The sequence below is a fragment of the Centropristis striata genome, chromosome 1, assembly GCF_030273125.1.
Source record: "Centropristis striata isolate RG_2023a ecotype Rhode Island chromosome 1, C.striata_1.0, whole genome shotgun sequence".
Lineage (NCBI taxonomy): Eukaryota > Metazoa > Chordata > Actinopteri > Perciformes > Serranidae > Centropristis > Centropristis striata.
This window is the reverse complement of record NC_081517.1, coordinates 34,383,027-34,398,754: the sequence shown is the minus strand read 5'-3', so window position 1 is coordinate 34,398,754 and position 15,728 is coordinate 34,383,027. Positions and strand designations below refer to the sequence as shown.

Genomic DNA, 15,728 nt, shown 5'->3' with positions numbered 1-15,728 from the left:
ACCTTCAAAATCAGTCACACACTTGACATAGGCCATTATCTTAAAGGGGTAAACTCACATGATCTGATCAACTGAGGGTGTAGGCGATTTTACCATAGGTGGCCGGCGTCATGAGGAGATGATTTAGGCAAAAACAACAACAATTTTGACAAAAAATGACTGAGGGGATTATTTTAAGAGTGTGACGATATGCGAGGTCATCAAAGTACATTTAAATGTATTCTCTGGACGGATTCATGCAGTGGAAGTAATTCTTTGGTGTGTTACATTTAAAGAGCTCAGTTGATCTGGCGCAGCTGTGTGCACTAACATCCCACGCAAAGTGGCGCGCCAGACAGCGCAGCCGCAGCAGAACTGGCGCAGACAGACGCAGCAGCAGCAGCAGCAGCAGCCATGGCAGACGAAAAACCCAAGGTGAGGAGCGGATTTTTTAAAATGGGGTTCTGTGTGTACCCAATCCGTGTGCGATGGTTACATAGGTGACACTGTGAAAAGCCGTCTGTGAGACGTATTCGTCAACGGTCGCTTAATTTAAAAAGAAAGCTGACCGCATAGACCAGAGCTACCGCGTTGGCTAGCTCGCTAGCAAGCGGGCGAAGTTAGCATAATAAGCTAACGTGGCTAATGTGCCCGAGAACCGGTCGGTATGAAAGAAATAATAATTGTAGGTCTTTTAAAAAGCATCCAATCAACACCGGTTTAAATGACACGGTCAATGTTCGCGACATGTGTGCAACATCTAGCGAAATAGTTATGCATGTCCAAGTAACATAAGCAAGAGAGAACAGTGAGTAACGTTTAGCTACAGAGTAACGGGGGAGTACAACAGCAACGGGCCCCAAGCATAAACCGTTAGTTCACTGTTAACGGACCTTCTATAAAATAATCCTGCTCATTACCTAAACAAACCCAGTTGTCCCAGGATAAAGGAGATTGTTGGTAAGTGCAAGTAGTAATTTCCATCCTGACTAGGCCGTTTAGCATCGTAGAAATTGTAGGCCATTGTCAGTGGATCTGCTTAATGCTAATGCTAAATGCTAACTTTGAAATTGTAATGTTGTTCCTTCTCTGTGCTCGGTAACCATCAATCCCCCGATTCGTGCTCACTATATGCAGATACCAAGCTAATGCCACCGTGGAGAAAACTGATTGACACACACGATGTGTATATTTCATTTACACTTGGTCAGAACTCACTGAGGTCCATACTGTAAATCGGTAATCTAACCAGTCAGTAGTCCGTCCCCGGGGAAATGGGGTTTCTAGTTAGTGGTGCCAGATGCATTAAACAAGCTTGAGACCACATTTCACCTCACTTTTTTGTTGAAGCCAACTTTTTGCAAACTTGTGTTTGTCTATCTTTCAGGAGGGAGTCAAGACGGAGAACAATGAGCACATCAACCTGAAGGTGGCAGGGCAGGATGGCTCAGTGGTGCAGTTCAAGATCAAAAGGCACACTCCTCTCAGCAAACTGATGAAAGCTTATTGTGAACGGCAGGTGAGGTTGTGACACAGTAACCATGATAGAAAGTCCTCTTTAAGTTCACGGCATTGCTAGTAGCCTGAATGTTGAATATCAAACTTGAGAACAGGGATTCTAGGGGGTTATCTCGCCTAGTGGTTTTCAAAGTGGGGTCCCTGGCACTCCGCTAGGGGAAAAATGTTCAGATTAATTCATTTAAATCATTATACACACACACACACACACACACACACACACACACACACACACACAAACAGCTTTATAGTTGAATTTTTAATAATTCATAGATAATGTCCTGATCTAACAAATAATACTAATCCACTAAAACTTTTAGACTCTGTCTCTGTAAATATATTTTATAGCTGTATAATATCTTTGTAATGCATTTCACATGGTTTTTCCCCCTCAATCTAAGACTGTAGAAGTGTATTTAATAGGCCACGTTTAATTATTCCAAAGGGCTTGCATGAGGGGATCCTAGGTGTGTTATGCGTTATTTCTCAAGAAATATTATTGTTCATCACATTCATAGAATAGATCACACTGTCATGTAATTCTGTTATTTTGTTGTTGCACTTCATGGTTGTCACGGCACCTCATAATGATTTGCTATTATGTTGATTTTCAATATTTTAAACATCATTTTTCTCTTTTGTCAATGTAGGGGCTGTCTATGAGGCAAATACGATTTCGATTTGACGGTCAGCCCATCAATGAATCAGACACACCCTCGCAGGTAAGGCGTCACGCTTGTTCAGCCTACTAGCCTCCCAGTATCGCTACACTAAACATTGCATGACTAATTTCAAACTTTGTCAGATTTTATGTTATGGGCTATTAATGTATATCAAAGAATAATATGGTAGGGCCTTGGTAAAAAAATGTGATATTTGTTTTCTTTCTTTTCTTTTTCTTTTTTCCTCCTTATTGCCCAGCCATAGCATGTGGTGAGACAACAAGATTACAGGGGTTAAAGGTTCTTCTAAACCCAATGTTATTCCCAACTGCAAAATAGATTGTTTTGGAAAAGTAGTAGTGCACATGCTGTGAATCTGATCTTAAGCTATATACCTAAGTCTGCCTCAGGGTAGACACTCTCACGTCAGCTTTGTCCAGTAGATGTTATGCGTTCCAGAACTGGCCGATTATACAGATGAAGCACAGACTTAACAAACAGCACTCAGCAGCTGTAAACAGATCAGAGTGCCTCTTTATGCCCATAAAAACAGTACATAAAGGAAAGGGTCTTGTATACTTTAATGTCGGGAGTCTGGTTTGGCGAAATTCTACTAAGCTTCTGTACCTCTTCTCTAGTCTCTGCTTTCCTACTTTTTCACTTGTTGTGATTCATAAAAGATTTAACAGGATATATATTGTTGGTGTTCATGTTCCAGATTTATTTCCTGGTGAAAGATTTTGATGCATTTACTGACCTCACTGGCATTACTAGCACCTCCTAAGTGGCTTCACAATAAAGACCTATCACTGCCTTCGCATCAACTCACTGACATTTGAACTTTTTCTTGCAGCTAGAAATGGAGGATGAAGATACGATTGACGTGTTCCAACAGCAAACCGGAGGCTCTTCTCTTTAAAGACTGTTTCCTATGAACATCCCTACCTCCCCTTTTCATCCCTGAACATCTTTGTTATGCCCAGTCTTCAAATGCTCATGACCAGTGTTGATACCATCCAGTGGAATACTTTTACAAAATGCTCCAAGGCAGCAGCACACTTGATGTAGATAGATTTAATCACACTGTCATTCGTATATTAACATGTCTGAACTGCGCAGTGTAGACAACTTGTAAGCTGCAGTGAGTCTAATGTGCTTAAGAAATTAAAAGCTTGCCATCAAATTATTTTTCTTTTGGAGGCTTTAAAGAAAACTCCATGGTCCTTTTTTTTTTTTGTTTTTATACTTATGTCATTGAGGTTTTGATTCAGATGGAATTTTGTTATTGTTGTCAACTAAGCCTGCATTTTAAATTCACATCTGTTGTTATGAAAATGTGTTATTGGAATAAATTGAGTCTTTTTTAATTAAGTGTCCCTGTTTTGTTTTATGGAAACTTGGGTAGTGTAAACAGCTGCTGTCATTTTGAGTAGCATGTATAATGCTATTTAAAAGGGTGTTCAGCTTTTTTAAGTTTGAACCAGTAAACTGCTTAACCAGAGACATGTTAAACAAATGGAACATTTTCAGAGACAGAGCTGAATTGTATATTTTTGCTTTTTCTATCATTTTTGTATGATGGTGTAGGCCCAAGTCAGCATTTGTTTTTAGTCCTTGGACTGCAGCAAGGAATGTCACAGCTTCAGTGCCTGTTCACTGGCCCAACTGCTGAATAAATAATCTTGCTCACAACCGTAAGCCAGCCAGGAAGGCCTGTCTGCAGAAAAGAGGATGAACATCAAACATTCTGTGATCAATTGTGTGTAAGGCACAATCCGCAAGATAAGCATAACATACCACAGCTGAATATTTCTGCCATGTTTGGAATTTCCATTTACTGTTTCATTAATTAACCTCTCATAAACCTGTCTCCTTGGACTTTCAGTCTATAAAAAAGAGTTACTTTGAGTCTACAAACGTGACTGAACTTTCATCAGTTTTTGTTCTCTATACATCCATGTGCCTAACCTGGCTGTAAGGAAAAACAGCCAATCAGTATAGCAGGACCGGAAATGCGACGTTTTTGCTTTCAAATTACAAGTCAAGTGTATCACCTTTGTTGAAGTACGGGATCACAAAGAAATACCCTAGCTGCGAATCATGCACTCACTTAAATTAACAATTTACATGTGAATTGATTTACGTTTGATATAATGTTAAAAATCGCCGTTACCTTCTATTTGTCAGGTTAGCGCATTTTATTTTGAAAATGTGACCGGAAGTGAGACATCTCCTTCTGGTCACTTTGACACTTGTCCACTCAGACTGGAGGCAGGTTGATCACTGGGAACCACCGGCTAGGATAGACAATGATGAAGCGGTGAAGTGCTGCTAATGAAAGTCTAATTCACGCGTATCCTCTCAGATTTATACATATTTTAACGACTTCTTGTTCAAAAAATGACGACGACCACGACATATCAAGGGATGGAGCCCGGCTCTAAAAGCAGTTCCAGGTAAAATGCGTCGTTCAGACCGTTCCGTTAACGTTTCCCGTTAGCCACCATGATGCCAACAAGTCCAGCATCCTCTGACGTTAACCTCAACGGTGCATAGGTTAACATACAATTTAAGACATTTTTTGCTCCGACCTTTGCCCTTAGTTATTACTAAGCCGCTTGGAAATGCATGAAAGGAAGCATTGGGTGATGATGCTAGGAGAAACCTCGGTACCACACCTTCCCGTTTTGTCTGTTGGGGTAGACCATTCCCATTTTTTAATGTTAGCTAGCAAGATAGCACACATGTACCCTCCCTTTTGTAGAGAAGCTGCCTAGCTAGCATGTGCAGACAAGGCGGCTCGGCACCTAACACTAGTGTTCACTGTAGGCCTTTTACATATATCTTTCCTCATTGCATTTTCCAGTTTATTGTCTGAAAACAAAAGATAAATCAGATGTGTCATTCCAGTTGGGTGGGGCCCCCGTGGATTTCAGATCAGTTGCCGAGATGATCAGTGAGGTACAATAAGACATCCTCTGCTGCCCTGCATATGGCCTCATTGAGGCGAAGGCCATGTTACAGCTGGCTACACCTGACAATAGCCATATGTATATTCATATTTCATAGCCATATACAACGGGAGCGATGCATGTTTAAAATGAGCTATTTACTTTTCAGTGTGTTATGTCGTTCTTAAAGTAAATGCAAACAACAATGTGGTTAGGCTAATGCTTAGTACAAAAAAAAGGTTTATACCACATTTACCACAGTGTAATTGCACTATTCAGTATGACCTTACAATTTTAATAGAAAATGACACAATCAATATGACAGTGTAAACAGTACAATATCTCTCCTAAAATGCATATGCTTAGTTCTCAGTTTAATAGGCACACTTAGTTGAGGATAGAGTGGTCTGATCTTGCAGCCCTGCAAATAATCCTACCCTCATTAAGGTCACTTTTGAGGCTGTAGTTCAAGGTGCTGTTGAACTGTATTGCATTATGTTCATAGGTGTTCAGTCTACCTTTGGCGATAAAAATGTGTTTGACAAAGTATCAGAAACACCTGTTATAATAACATAAGCTTTACAGGTAATGCCAATCATACTTGGAACAGCAGCAGTCCACATTACAGAGAATGCTTTTGTATTCCTTAAGTTATTTAAGGTTCAGTGTAAAACATTGATGACATGCCTGACGTGACCTTTTTATCCTGGCAGGGACCAGCTGGTCTTTCCTCACCACTGGCTGCCCAGACAGTGTGAAGATATTTGACAACCACACTGATAAGTTGAAATAAAAAAGTTTAAAGAGATAATTCAGATTTTTTTCAAGTGGGGTTGCAGGAGGTAGGCCAGTGTATGACAGAGTAGATGATGATCAGCACACCTCCGGTTTAGAGAAGCAGGCAGGAGTACTGGCACAGAAGCTAAGCCATGTAGTGTTGTGGACAGTCAGCTGAAAAACATATTTTAGTCATCCAAAAAAGGCCCACCTAAAAATATTTATCAGTTTAGGTGTATGCTTATCACTCCTTCTATAAATCGTTTTATATTGCAGAGACAACAATCAGCCAGTACGATCCAGCTTTTTAAGTAACAACACTGACCATCTCTCTCTTCCCAGGGTTTTGCGCCCTCCTGGCGGCGGCTCCAACATTACACTTGGAGCAGATGAGGAGAAGCCTCCTGTCCGGAAAGACAAGATGGCCTCCAGCGTTTTCGCTGAGCCAGAGGACATCTATGCTAATCGAAGGAACAATCCACCAGGTATTACCTCTTCTCCAACAGTCATTGCTTTAGTGTGAAGGCGTACAACTCTCATATTCATCTTATTTTGACAGTTTTCCACAACATGTATACAGGGTGTCACTTAAAATCAAAATCAGAGCACAAGAAAACAGTGACAGCAAGTTTAAGATTTTTGCTTCTTGTGTTTTGGAGATACAAGGTTTTCAGTGAAGGTTTTTCTCTTGTTGCTGGACCAAACTGATCCTCTGCCTCTCCAGGCTACTGTCTAATATCTTAGACAGTTGAATACATAAGAATAACTTTTTCTGTCTGCAGTGCAAACTGACTTAGCAGGTTAAGGTGCCCAAATGATTAATTGATTTCTCTTTCAGGCTGACATTAGATATTCATTCTCTTGTGTTTCTCTGTTAGTCAGGATCTACTCAAGGATGCAGGGATTTGAAATATTTATGTAGAACTTAGTTGCCTCAAGTCCTTGTTAGATCACAGGGTTTATTATAGAATTAAAAAAATATATTTCTAAAAGGAATATTAAAATGCTCAGAACAATACACTGTTCGACGACCTTTTGATATGGCGGGTTAAGTTGTTGGGTTTTCCAGTCCTTCTCTAAAATGTAGGATGAAACAAAACAAAATGTACCAAAAGAGGAATCGAAACCTGATAGGAAGTAAATGTGATGCCATGTATGCATCTTTCATCCACTGCAGTGGTTCCTAATTTTCGATAGCAAAAGCACCTTAAGACATCCGTTACGAGAGATGTCTTTTGAACTTCCTCTGAGCCATTTCTGCATTTGTAGCTGTCCGTCAGATAAGGCGATTTGGCATATTGGATTGAAAGTGAAATGTCATAGCTTTGATGGTACACGGTGCATCGTATTTGCTTGGGTCTGGTTTCAGACTTTTTTGAGTACTAAAATGGATCTTCTTTGGGCTTATTTTTCCCATTTTGAAAGCAGCATGACAAATGTACAGTATAAACTGTGTTTAATGTTGTAATTTGAACCTTTTTAATGCTGCCTTCTTGGCCAGGTCTCTCTTGAAAAAGAGATTGTGCAAAAGTTTTAGGCAGGTATGAAAAAATGCTCTAAGAATGCTTTCAAAAGTAGAAATGTTAATAGTTTTTCTATTTTATCAATTCACAAAATGCAAAGTGAGTGAACAGAAGAAGAATCTAAATCGGATCAATATTTGGTGTGACCACCCTTTGCCTTCAAACCAGCATCAATTCTTCTAGGCATTTTTTCACACCTGCCTAAGACTTTTGCACAGTACTATATATAAACATTTTGTATATTGTTTATAAAGGAACAATCCTCAGAAAACAAACTCTCAGAATCTCATCAAAGGTGGAGACATCTCAGTCCCAGTAGCTTTTCTGTGCAAAGTTGGATGACATTGTGATGGATGTATCGCCTGGATTCTATATCACCAAGGCAGTGGTGTGTTAACCAGTAACTCTATGTCGAAAGGTTTTTGGAAAAGTAGCCATTTGAGTCGACAAGGAGTAGCCATTACCCCAATAAGCAAGCTATTCACAGTAATTATCTAACACATAAGACAATTCAGAATGTTTATTCAGACATGTCCCTCTGACATCATCTTATTCCTCCTTAAACTTCTCACACTCAGTAATAGAAATGGGCCTTCAGTCCTAACAGTATATGAAACTTGAGTTAATGCAGTCAGAATGGCTGTCTTCTTTGAACAGGATCAACTGCTTTCTATTTTTCAGCCGGCAGCTTCCTTGTAGTCACTGAGTGCATTCTCATGCTTTACACAGTTGTCACAGAGAGGCACAGGGATTGGCTGTTTTGTGCTCCGTCACGCGACAATTGGACTGACATGGAAATCTTTGTTGATCTTTATAATGACAGCATAATCAGGCATTTTACAGGCTGGAACTTAAACTAAGCATGATGTTCAGTTAGTAACCTTGTAAGACTTCCCCTTATTTTCCACAATGTCACAATCCCACAGCATATGAAAGCAGCTGGCCATTCCATCACTCACGCTGTCATGTCTGGACTGTCTAAAATGAGAGCATTTTTTTACGGTGTCAACATCTAAAAAACTTCCAGATGGCTCCTTTTATTGGGAGCTTGAGTCGGAACAGTATATGACTTGGGTAGCCGCCTCATAATTTTCTATGGGGGGGGGCACTGGAAATGCTTAAAATTCATTGCAGTGTCAATTGCCCCAGACACACTTATCACCAGTATTTATCAATATACAATAATTTTATCTCTGTGTTGAAATTTGGACATAATCAGAATCCAGAACTTCTCAAATTCCATGAAACATATTCTTCCCTGTGAAAGTGCCACAGGTCATGTATTGTCCCACTCACATTCCAAATGTGCCTTTCAGAGTTGTTATTCTGAAAATAACAATGGCTTGCCTTGTTATGTATGTGATAGCAATAAGCCTCAAATACAATTGAATTGAAAATGAGGCCAAAGTTCCAAAGGTTAAAGATTAATAACCCACACAGGAACAAAAGGCTGCATATTTTTATTACGCAGTATGAACTGACCTATTGACATTCAGCGTAAAAGTGAAACTTCCAAAATCAGTAAACTCCCCCCATTAAAGTAAGACACAAGAAGGAAATGTTGGAGGAAGTCTGGCATCATGGGGTCAACCGGTCAGGCCTTGATGTTGGGGGATTGCAATTGTCAGCATTGTTATTTCATGAGACATAACTTCCCTCATTTCCTTCCATTTTCGATGTAATGACTTAGAAGCAAGCTTCCAAGTTCTGGGAAACTCCACACATTTCCCAAACCCCCTGACATGATGCTCTATCATCTGATTTTAGCATTTTAAGAAATTCATGTTTACTGATTATGAAGATTGTAGCCAATTATAACAAATAGGTTGTAAACCTATTTACTTTCAAACGTAAATATTTAGCAGACATCACACACTTATTTTGATGACGTCCATATGTGGTTCTGATACTGTCCGCAGTGTATTCCATAATATCTGTTAGGAGGATTTATGTGACCAGATGGTTAGACAGTATTTGCAGCCTGTTTGACGATGGGCTACTTCTCTGGGATAGTTTTCTAAAACTCCGAGGTCCCTTTCCCCTCAGAGCAGGTTTCAGTCTATAATCCTCAGAAACTGATCTATCGATTATGTTTATTTACATATTTACAATGATGTACAATCCCAATAATTAGACATGCTAGCATTGCTGAGGGATGGAAAAATGCTTGACCAACAGGTTAAACCTTAGACTTGGGTAACCCATCTCTACTTTCTACTACTCTATTTGGTGCCCATACACCCATCTGACCAATAGTGAGTTAATCATGGCTGTTAATTATGATGTCACACCCCCCTTTTCATCGCATCAAACAACTAATCAAAACCAAACTTATTGGAAAAATGCAAAAAACACTTGAACATACATAAGCTTGATACGAAGCACCTAAAATGACATAAACCATCTCTGGAAACAATGTATTTGTCATGTACTTTTGATATTTCAGTTTGACCCTTGTCCCATCCGCTAACGTGGTGGAGGCAGGTTTTATGACCTATGCTGAAGCCAGCCAGCCAGCCATAAATAAAAATGTTAATCTGTAATATACTGTAATAATAAAAGGCTGTGAATGGACCCTAGGGGGTGATCAAGTTGTTTTGGCTTCACTTTCCTGGAAGTAGTAATCACTTTTCAGGATATTGTACCTGCTTAACGTCATCATGTCAGCATTGTCATTGCAAGCTTGTTCGCACACTTCTTATGCTTACACTTCTTACATTAAGCTCAAAGCACCGCTGTGCCTAAGAGAAGCCTCACAGAGGTGCAAGCATGGTTGTCATATTTAAGGTAATCTCAGACAGTGAGCTGTTGACTTCGTTTTGTGTCCTTGTTTATGCCCAGAAGACTACACTGCGGTAACTGCATGTATTAACCTCTATGCGACCTATTTTGAGAACCTAATCTGTCCGTTTTATGATCAGATAATTATTTTATGATGAGATTAATTCAGTTAATTATGTTCCAGTCACTCAGTTTGCACTGGTATATCCCCTTGTTATTGTTCTCTTTGCATTAGCATTTTTCTATAACATCAGTGCGTAATATGAACAGCAGTCTTCCCCATCAGTTCTTATATCATACTGCCCTTAGCTCAGGGAAACTGTGGTTATCTCTTCTGTTTTTGTTCATTTTGAATCTTGAAATGAAGATTCAATGTTCTGGGAAAAATAATTGCTGAGTTCTGGGAATACAGCGATGCCACAAAGAAACAGGTTAGCTAAACTTTTTCGGAAGAGTAGATGCAATGCTGTACTGATCTGACATTCTGTATGTTACCGTGACGTTGTCCTTGTATAGAGAAATATAGCATCCGTCTGAGCCATCATGTCTCCTTGTTCATCCAGGTGGGAAGCCAACAGGTGTGCTCTGTGGTGAGTCGTCAGCCCCTCTGAGGCGAGGAGGGAACCAGACCACTAACCACTCTGCAGACGCTCCCGCAACAGTAAGATCATGCTTTAGATCATGAGCTTTGGTGGGGAGAAATGAAGTAAAACCTCGATTGCAGATAAACATATAGGGAAGCAACTGAAGTCCAAATGATTTGAAATACCTTTTCATTTCTCTGCATCTGACCTTAACCCATTTAAGCCGGGAAAGCATTATCGCATTTCTACCATTAAAACCGAGATCGCTGTTGCGTTATTCTACCATTAAGGCCGGGAAAGCGGATACGGCGTTTTGTAGCATTTGTAGTTTTTTTCCACATATTTTCGGTCTCTTGGCCAATGAAATGCATCAGAATATATGCGGGAGTGTCGCAATGCAACATTGGACTTTTCCGGAACTTTGAATTCATGGCAGAAGACGACTATAGCGGAGGGAGCTCAGAAGTAAGTGATGGAAGTGATCTTGATGAAAATAGCACCGGCGATTTTATTGCTGATCCGGACTTTGAACCCTTGGAACCAATTGACCAGGATTTATGGTTGAGGAATATCTTTTTAGATTACATATTTTCACAGAAGAACAGACAGATTTCTGGCCATCTGGAGATAATAACAATAATAATACTAATTGATTGTGATGATGATATAAGAAATCATGACTGTTTATGTCTTATATTACTTTATGTCTTATTTATTTTTTCCAGGCGTTTTAGGCCTAAATGGGTTAATGTCTCACAAAGAGAGTTTGTGTATTAATTACACTTGAACTTTGAACATACAACAACATGTATGTAATACAGCACCTACTTACATTTCATCAGTGCATGTGTCAACCTGAATGATGCTGTACAGCATTTCCTTTTTTTGGTTTGTGAAGGCTGACAAAATACTTCCCACTTCTTATTTCTCTACCTTTGTTGCAGGATGGAGAAAATTCTGTACGCGAATATGGTAAGCAGCTGTTTTAGACTTTAAACCAGTGGTCAAAGAGCATATTTGTGATATGTCATCATGAATACATAAGTACCTTATATGTTACTGTATACATATATAAATACATATATAGGTATGTACATACATGACCACATTGTCTTCACTTTGAAAACTTTGCTAAAATGCCTTCTATAATGCACATTCACTTTTGAAGGTTTTTTTAAAACGAAACCTAATTCATTTAAGAATATTGTTTTCACAGGCAATCTAAATGTTTTTAAAAATATATACCATCAAATACGAACACTACCGTTTTCAAGAAAGTAATGTTGTTTACCCTTTACATTTTTGGTAGTATGTTTTTTAGAAATAGTGAATCCTTGATTTCAAAAGAGAAAAGCAGCTTCTAATTCCAGCCAGTGACCATCCTCTTTGTCGTCTAAAATTACAACCGTCGCTCGCAGAAATTCATCTGTAGCGAGCTTGCTAATTCGGCGCTAGATCGACGTTAGTAAAAGCCAGCAGCCTCGCTGATTCATGATTCATGCAGAATCAATTGAAAAAAAACAATCAACATTGCTTTTTTTTGCCTGCAGTTATATTAATGCTGCCAGTGTACTGTGGAGAAACAGATGTATCTAAATATGCTACAGTTTATAAAGAAGAAAAGCAGGAACTAGTCTTAGCTGATGATACTGAGGCTGCTGAAATCCAAAAGACTGGCACTCCCGTCAATCACGTGGATAAACAGTTTGTGAGTTCCCTCAGGGCAGTGTCTGCAATTAAAAAAATCTTTTGGTTTAACCTGGAAAGTTTCCAGTGGGTGAGACGTGACCAAATTACAGTTACTATCTTCTTGTTTATGCCTCCAATTGTAACTATTGCTCATGTGCCTCCCTTCCTGTTTTCAGAAAACAGCGCTCCAGAGCCTGAAGTTGTTGCAGAGCACAAAGAGGAGGCCCCTCTAGCGGAAGATCCAGCTGCAGGAGTAGCGTCCGGTCGCAGGAATCCACCTGGGGGCAAGTCCAGCCTCATTCTGGGTTGAATCCCAGCCGACAGCCTCTCTCCCTACATCCACTCAAGTCTGAACTCATCTTTTTTTTTTTCATACAAGGAACCCGGTCCATTTGTCTGTATCGCAGGAATCCTATCTGATGTCCAATAGACACCAGATTTCCTCCACATCCCCAAGTGCATTGTTTTTATACCTCTTTTTTGAAAACGTTTTGTACTGTTTTTATTGTTTGTTTGTTTTGACAGAAGCACTTTATGTATTTCTATGTATACGGTTCAAAGTCTGCCTTTGCCCCTCTCATGCATTAGACTGCAGGACAGGGTACAAGGATCACAGGTGATAAATTAATCTCCCCTGACTTTATTGAAACAGCACAAGCTGTTACATGAGTATACAAGCAGTTTCCAGAACACAAGCAAATAACAAAGTTGTCACTTTTGCACTGTGTTCAGTTTTGACCCATCATGCATGCAAGTCTGGTCCGTAACGTACGAATGTGAGAAGAAACATAACTGTGAAGATTTTTTAATTTTTAATTTTTATTTAACCTGTTTGTTAGTCGTTTTTTGTGGAATAATTGTTGTACTGTTGTTGCATGACGTTGGAATCTTTCTACTGATAATATTATCCACTTAGGAGCCAAATAGGAGCCACAAAAATTACTGTCATTGTGATCTGAAGGATGCAAACATTTGTTTTCAGATGAGTGCTGTAGGTCCCATGTCAGGTTACAGAATTGGAATGAGCCTTTTTATATTGCAGTCACTAACGTTAGATTATTGTAACCCTAGTGCCGGTTTTGAGTGCCCCATGTTTTTATAGGTAAAATTTACTCTAAAAATAAAGTGTGCCTGTTTGTATGTTAGGCTACAACATCAAATAAGGCTGGGTTTCCCCAATTACATCCTACCAGTGTCAACAAAACCTAGTTTTCCATTGTGTGTAATGGAATGTTGTTGGTCCTGAAATGTTTCTGGTAAACCCATCCTAGATTTGACAAGTGACCTTATGACAGCTCAGCCTTTTTTTCTATGCTTTACCCTCTTATACATCCATTTATCATCCTGCTCACTGGAAATACAGAACAGACTTTTTGTATATTTCATTGTCACATTATTTAAACCAAAACTCCCTCCTGCTTCTGTCTTGTTGAGTCAAGTGTGTGTGACTGCAGCCAGCTGTCACGCAAAAAGACCTACATTTCAGGTACATGAAATGTGATTCCTGTGGTGTCTATTTTTAACGTCTGTTATGATGCAAGATGTGTCTGTTTGCATCCTATACCGATTCCTGTTGCTGGATGTAAGTCACTGCAGAAATTTGAAATCAAGAAATGGCACAAGTGGAAATGAACATTAAAAATCAATTTTGACCATGGGTTGAATTCGCTGTGTGTATTATCTGACTTAGATTGACGACACTGCAGCTCAGGGAGAAAACACCATCCAGTTGGTGAAACATTGCATTTTAATGGTCTGTAATGCATAAATATGCTTAAACAGCCTCCCACATTGATGAATATCCTACAACCCTGAAGTTTGGAACCACTTATATATAAAGTAAAATATCACTACATTCATTTATGTCAATATTGAGATACCTCTTCAGAAATATTGTGACATCTGTCAAACATGTAATATCAGCCTCAAAAATGTGGTTGAAACTTAGGCTGTGCAGTCTGTTATGAGTAGACTAAAGAACAGGAACTGCGGCGGTATCAGCAATGCATTAAATCCTACCTCACTCTTGGCGTTGTACTATATTGTGAAAATATTACACAGTCATATTGAAAATGAATCACTTTGGTTCAGTGATTTTTCAAGAAAATCAACTCCTCTGGTTCCAGCTGCTCCAATGTAAATCATTTATGTTGGAACAAAATAAAACCAGACAATTTCAGGAAATGGGACATTTTTTACTATTTTATGTAATTTTAGATGGACTATGTATTTATAAATTATCCCATAAATGAAACCATGACAATTAGTTGCTGCCCTATAGGCATAACAGCTGTTTTTTGGCCATCATAGTTCACCTGTTGCTGTCACAACCGAGGAACAGTTTTTTCCTTTTTACTTGAGACCTAACCATTGAAATATCTTCTATAGTACACCATGGAGTAACATAGCATTAGCTAGATAGATAGATAGATAGATAGATAGATAGATAGATAGATAGATATACTTTATTTATCCCAAGCTGGGAAATTACAGTGTAGCAGCAGCATTACACACATAGACAATGACAATTAAATAAAAAGAACAACCTAGGCATACTTCAAGCAATAAAATATAAAAATGCAATAAAATATAAAGTGTCTAAAGAAGGAGTATGTATTAAGGAGTAGAATAGAATTCCAGTGCAGAATAAATATGAATATACAGTATAAAAATGTTGGTGCTATGAAACAAATAAGGTGCAATGAACAGTGTGCATAAAAACACATAAAGTGCATAGACAGTATGTAATGAACCAGGCTATTATTTGTTATTGTACAGTGTGATGGCATGTGGCAGGAAAGATTTTTTATATCTGTCCCTATGACAGCGGAGCTGGAGCAGCCTGTGAGAGAAGGTGCTCTGCTGTCTTTCTACTGTGTGATGGAGAGGGTGCTGATCATTGTCCATGATGGACAGCAGTTTGTTCAGTGTTCTCCTCTCCACCACAGTCTCAAAAGTCTCCAGCCTGAGACCGAGTACAGAGCCAGCCTTCTTGATAATTTTATCAAGTCTGTTGGTGTCGCTGGCTCTGATGCTGCTGCCCCAACACACAGCAGCAAAGAAAATGACGCTGGCAACAACAGACTGGTAGAAGGCAAGCCAAAAAACATCAACAACCCAACAGTGTGACCAACAGCTGCAGGAAATGCATGTTCAACAAGTGCTGGCTTCATCCTTAAATAGGGTCCACCTGATTCACACCTGTTTTTTCACAAAATTGATGACCTCACTGATTGAATGCCACACTGCTATTTTTTTTTTTAA

At 39.2% G+C, this 15,728-nt stretch overlaps 2 protein-coding genes across 2 annotated transcripts; both read left to right on the top strand.

The window, feature by feature from the left end:
• Positions 1-99: 99 nt before the first annotated feature.
• On the top strand, positions 100-3,526 carry sumo2a (small ubiquitin like modifier 2a). The gene is made up of 4 exons (XM_059339849.1): positions 100-414; positions 1,367-1,498; positions 2,148-2,219; positions 3,013-3,526. Exons 1-4 carry the CDS (start codon positions 394-396, stop codon positions 3,076-3,078), a joined length of 291 nt encoding a protein of 96 aa, XP_059195832.1. The 5' UTR covers positions 100-393; the 3' UTR covers positions 3,079-3,526.
• Positions 3,527-4,370: 844 nt separating this feature from the next.
• On the top strand, positions 4,371-14,121 carry jpt1a (Jupiter microtubule associated homolog 1a). The gene is made up of 5 exons (XM_059339838.1): positions 4,371-4,615; positions 6,230-6,372; positions 10,755-10,852; positions 11,720-11,747; positions 12,641-14,121. Exons 1-5 carry the CDS (start codon positions 4,560-4,562, stop codon positions 12,772-12,774), a joined length of 459 nt encoding a protein of 152 aa, XP_059195821.1. The 5' UTR covers positions 4,371-4,559; the 3' UTR covers positions 12,775-14,121.
• Positions 14,122-15,728: the final 1,607 nt, after the last annotated feature.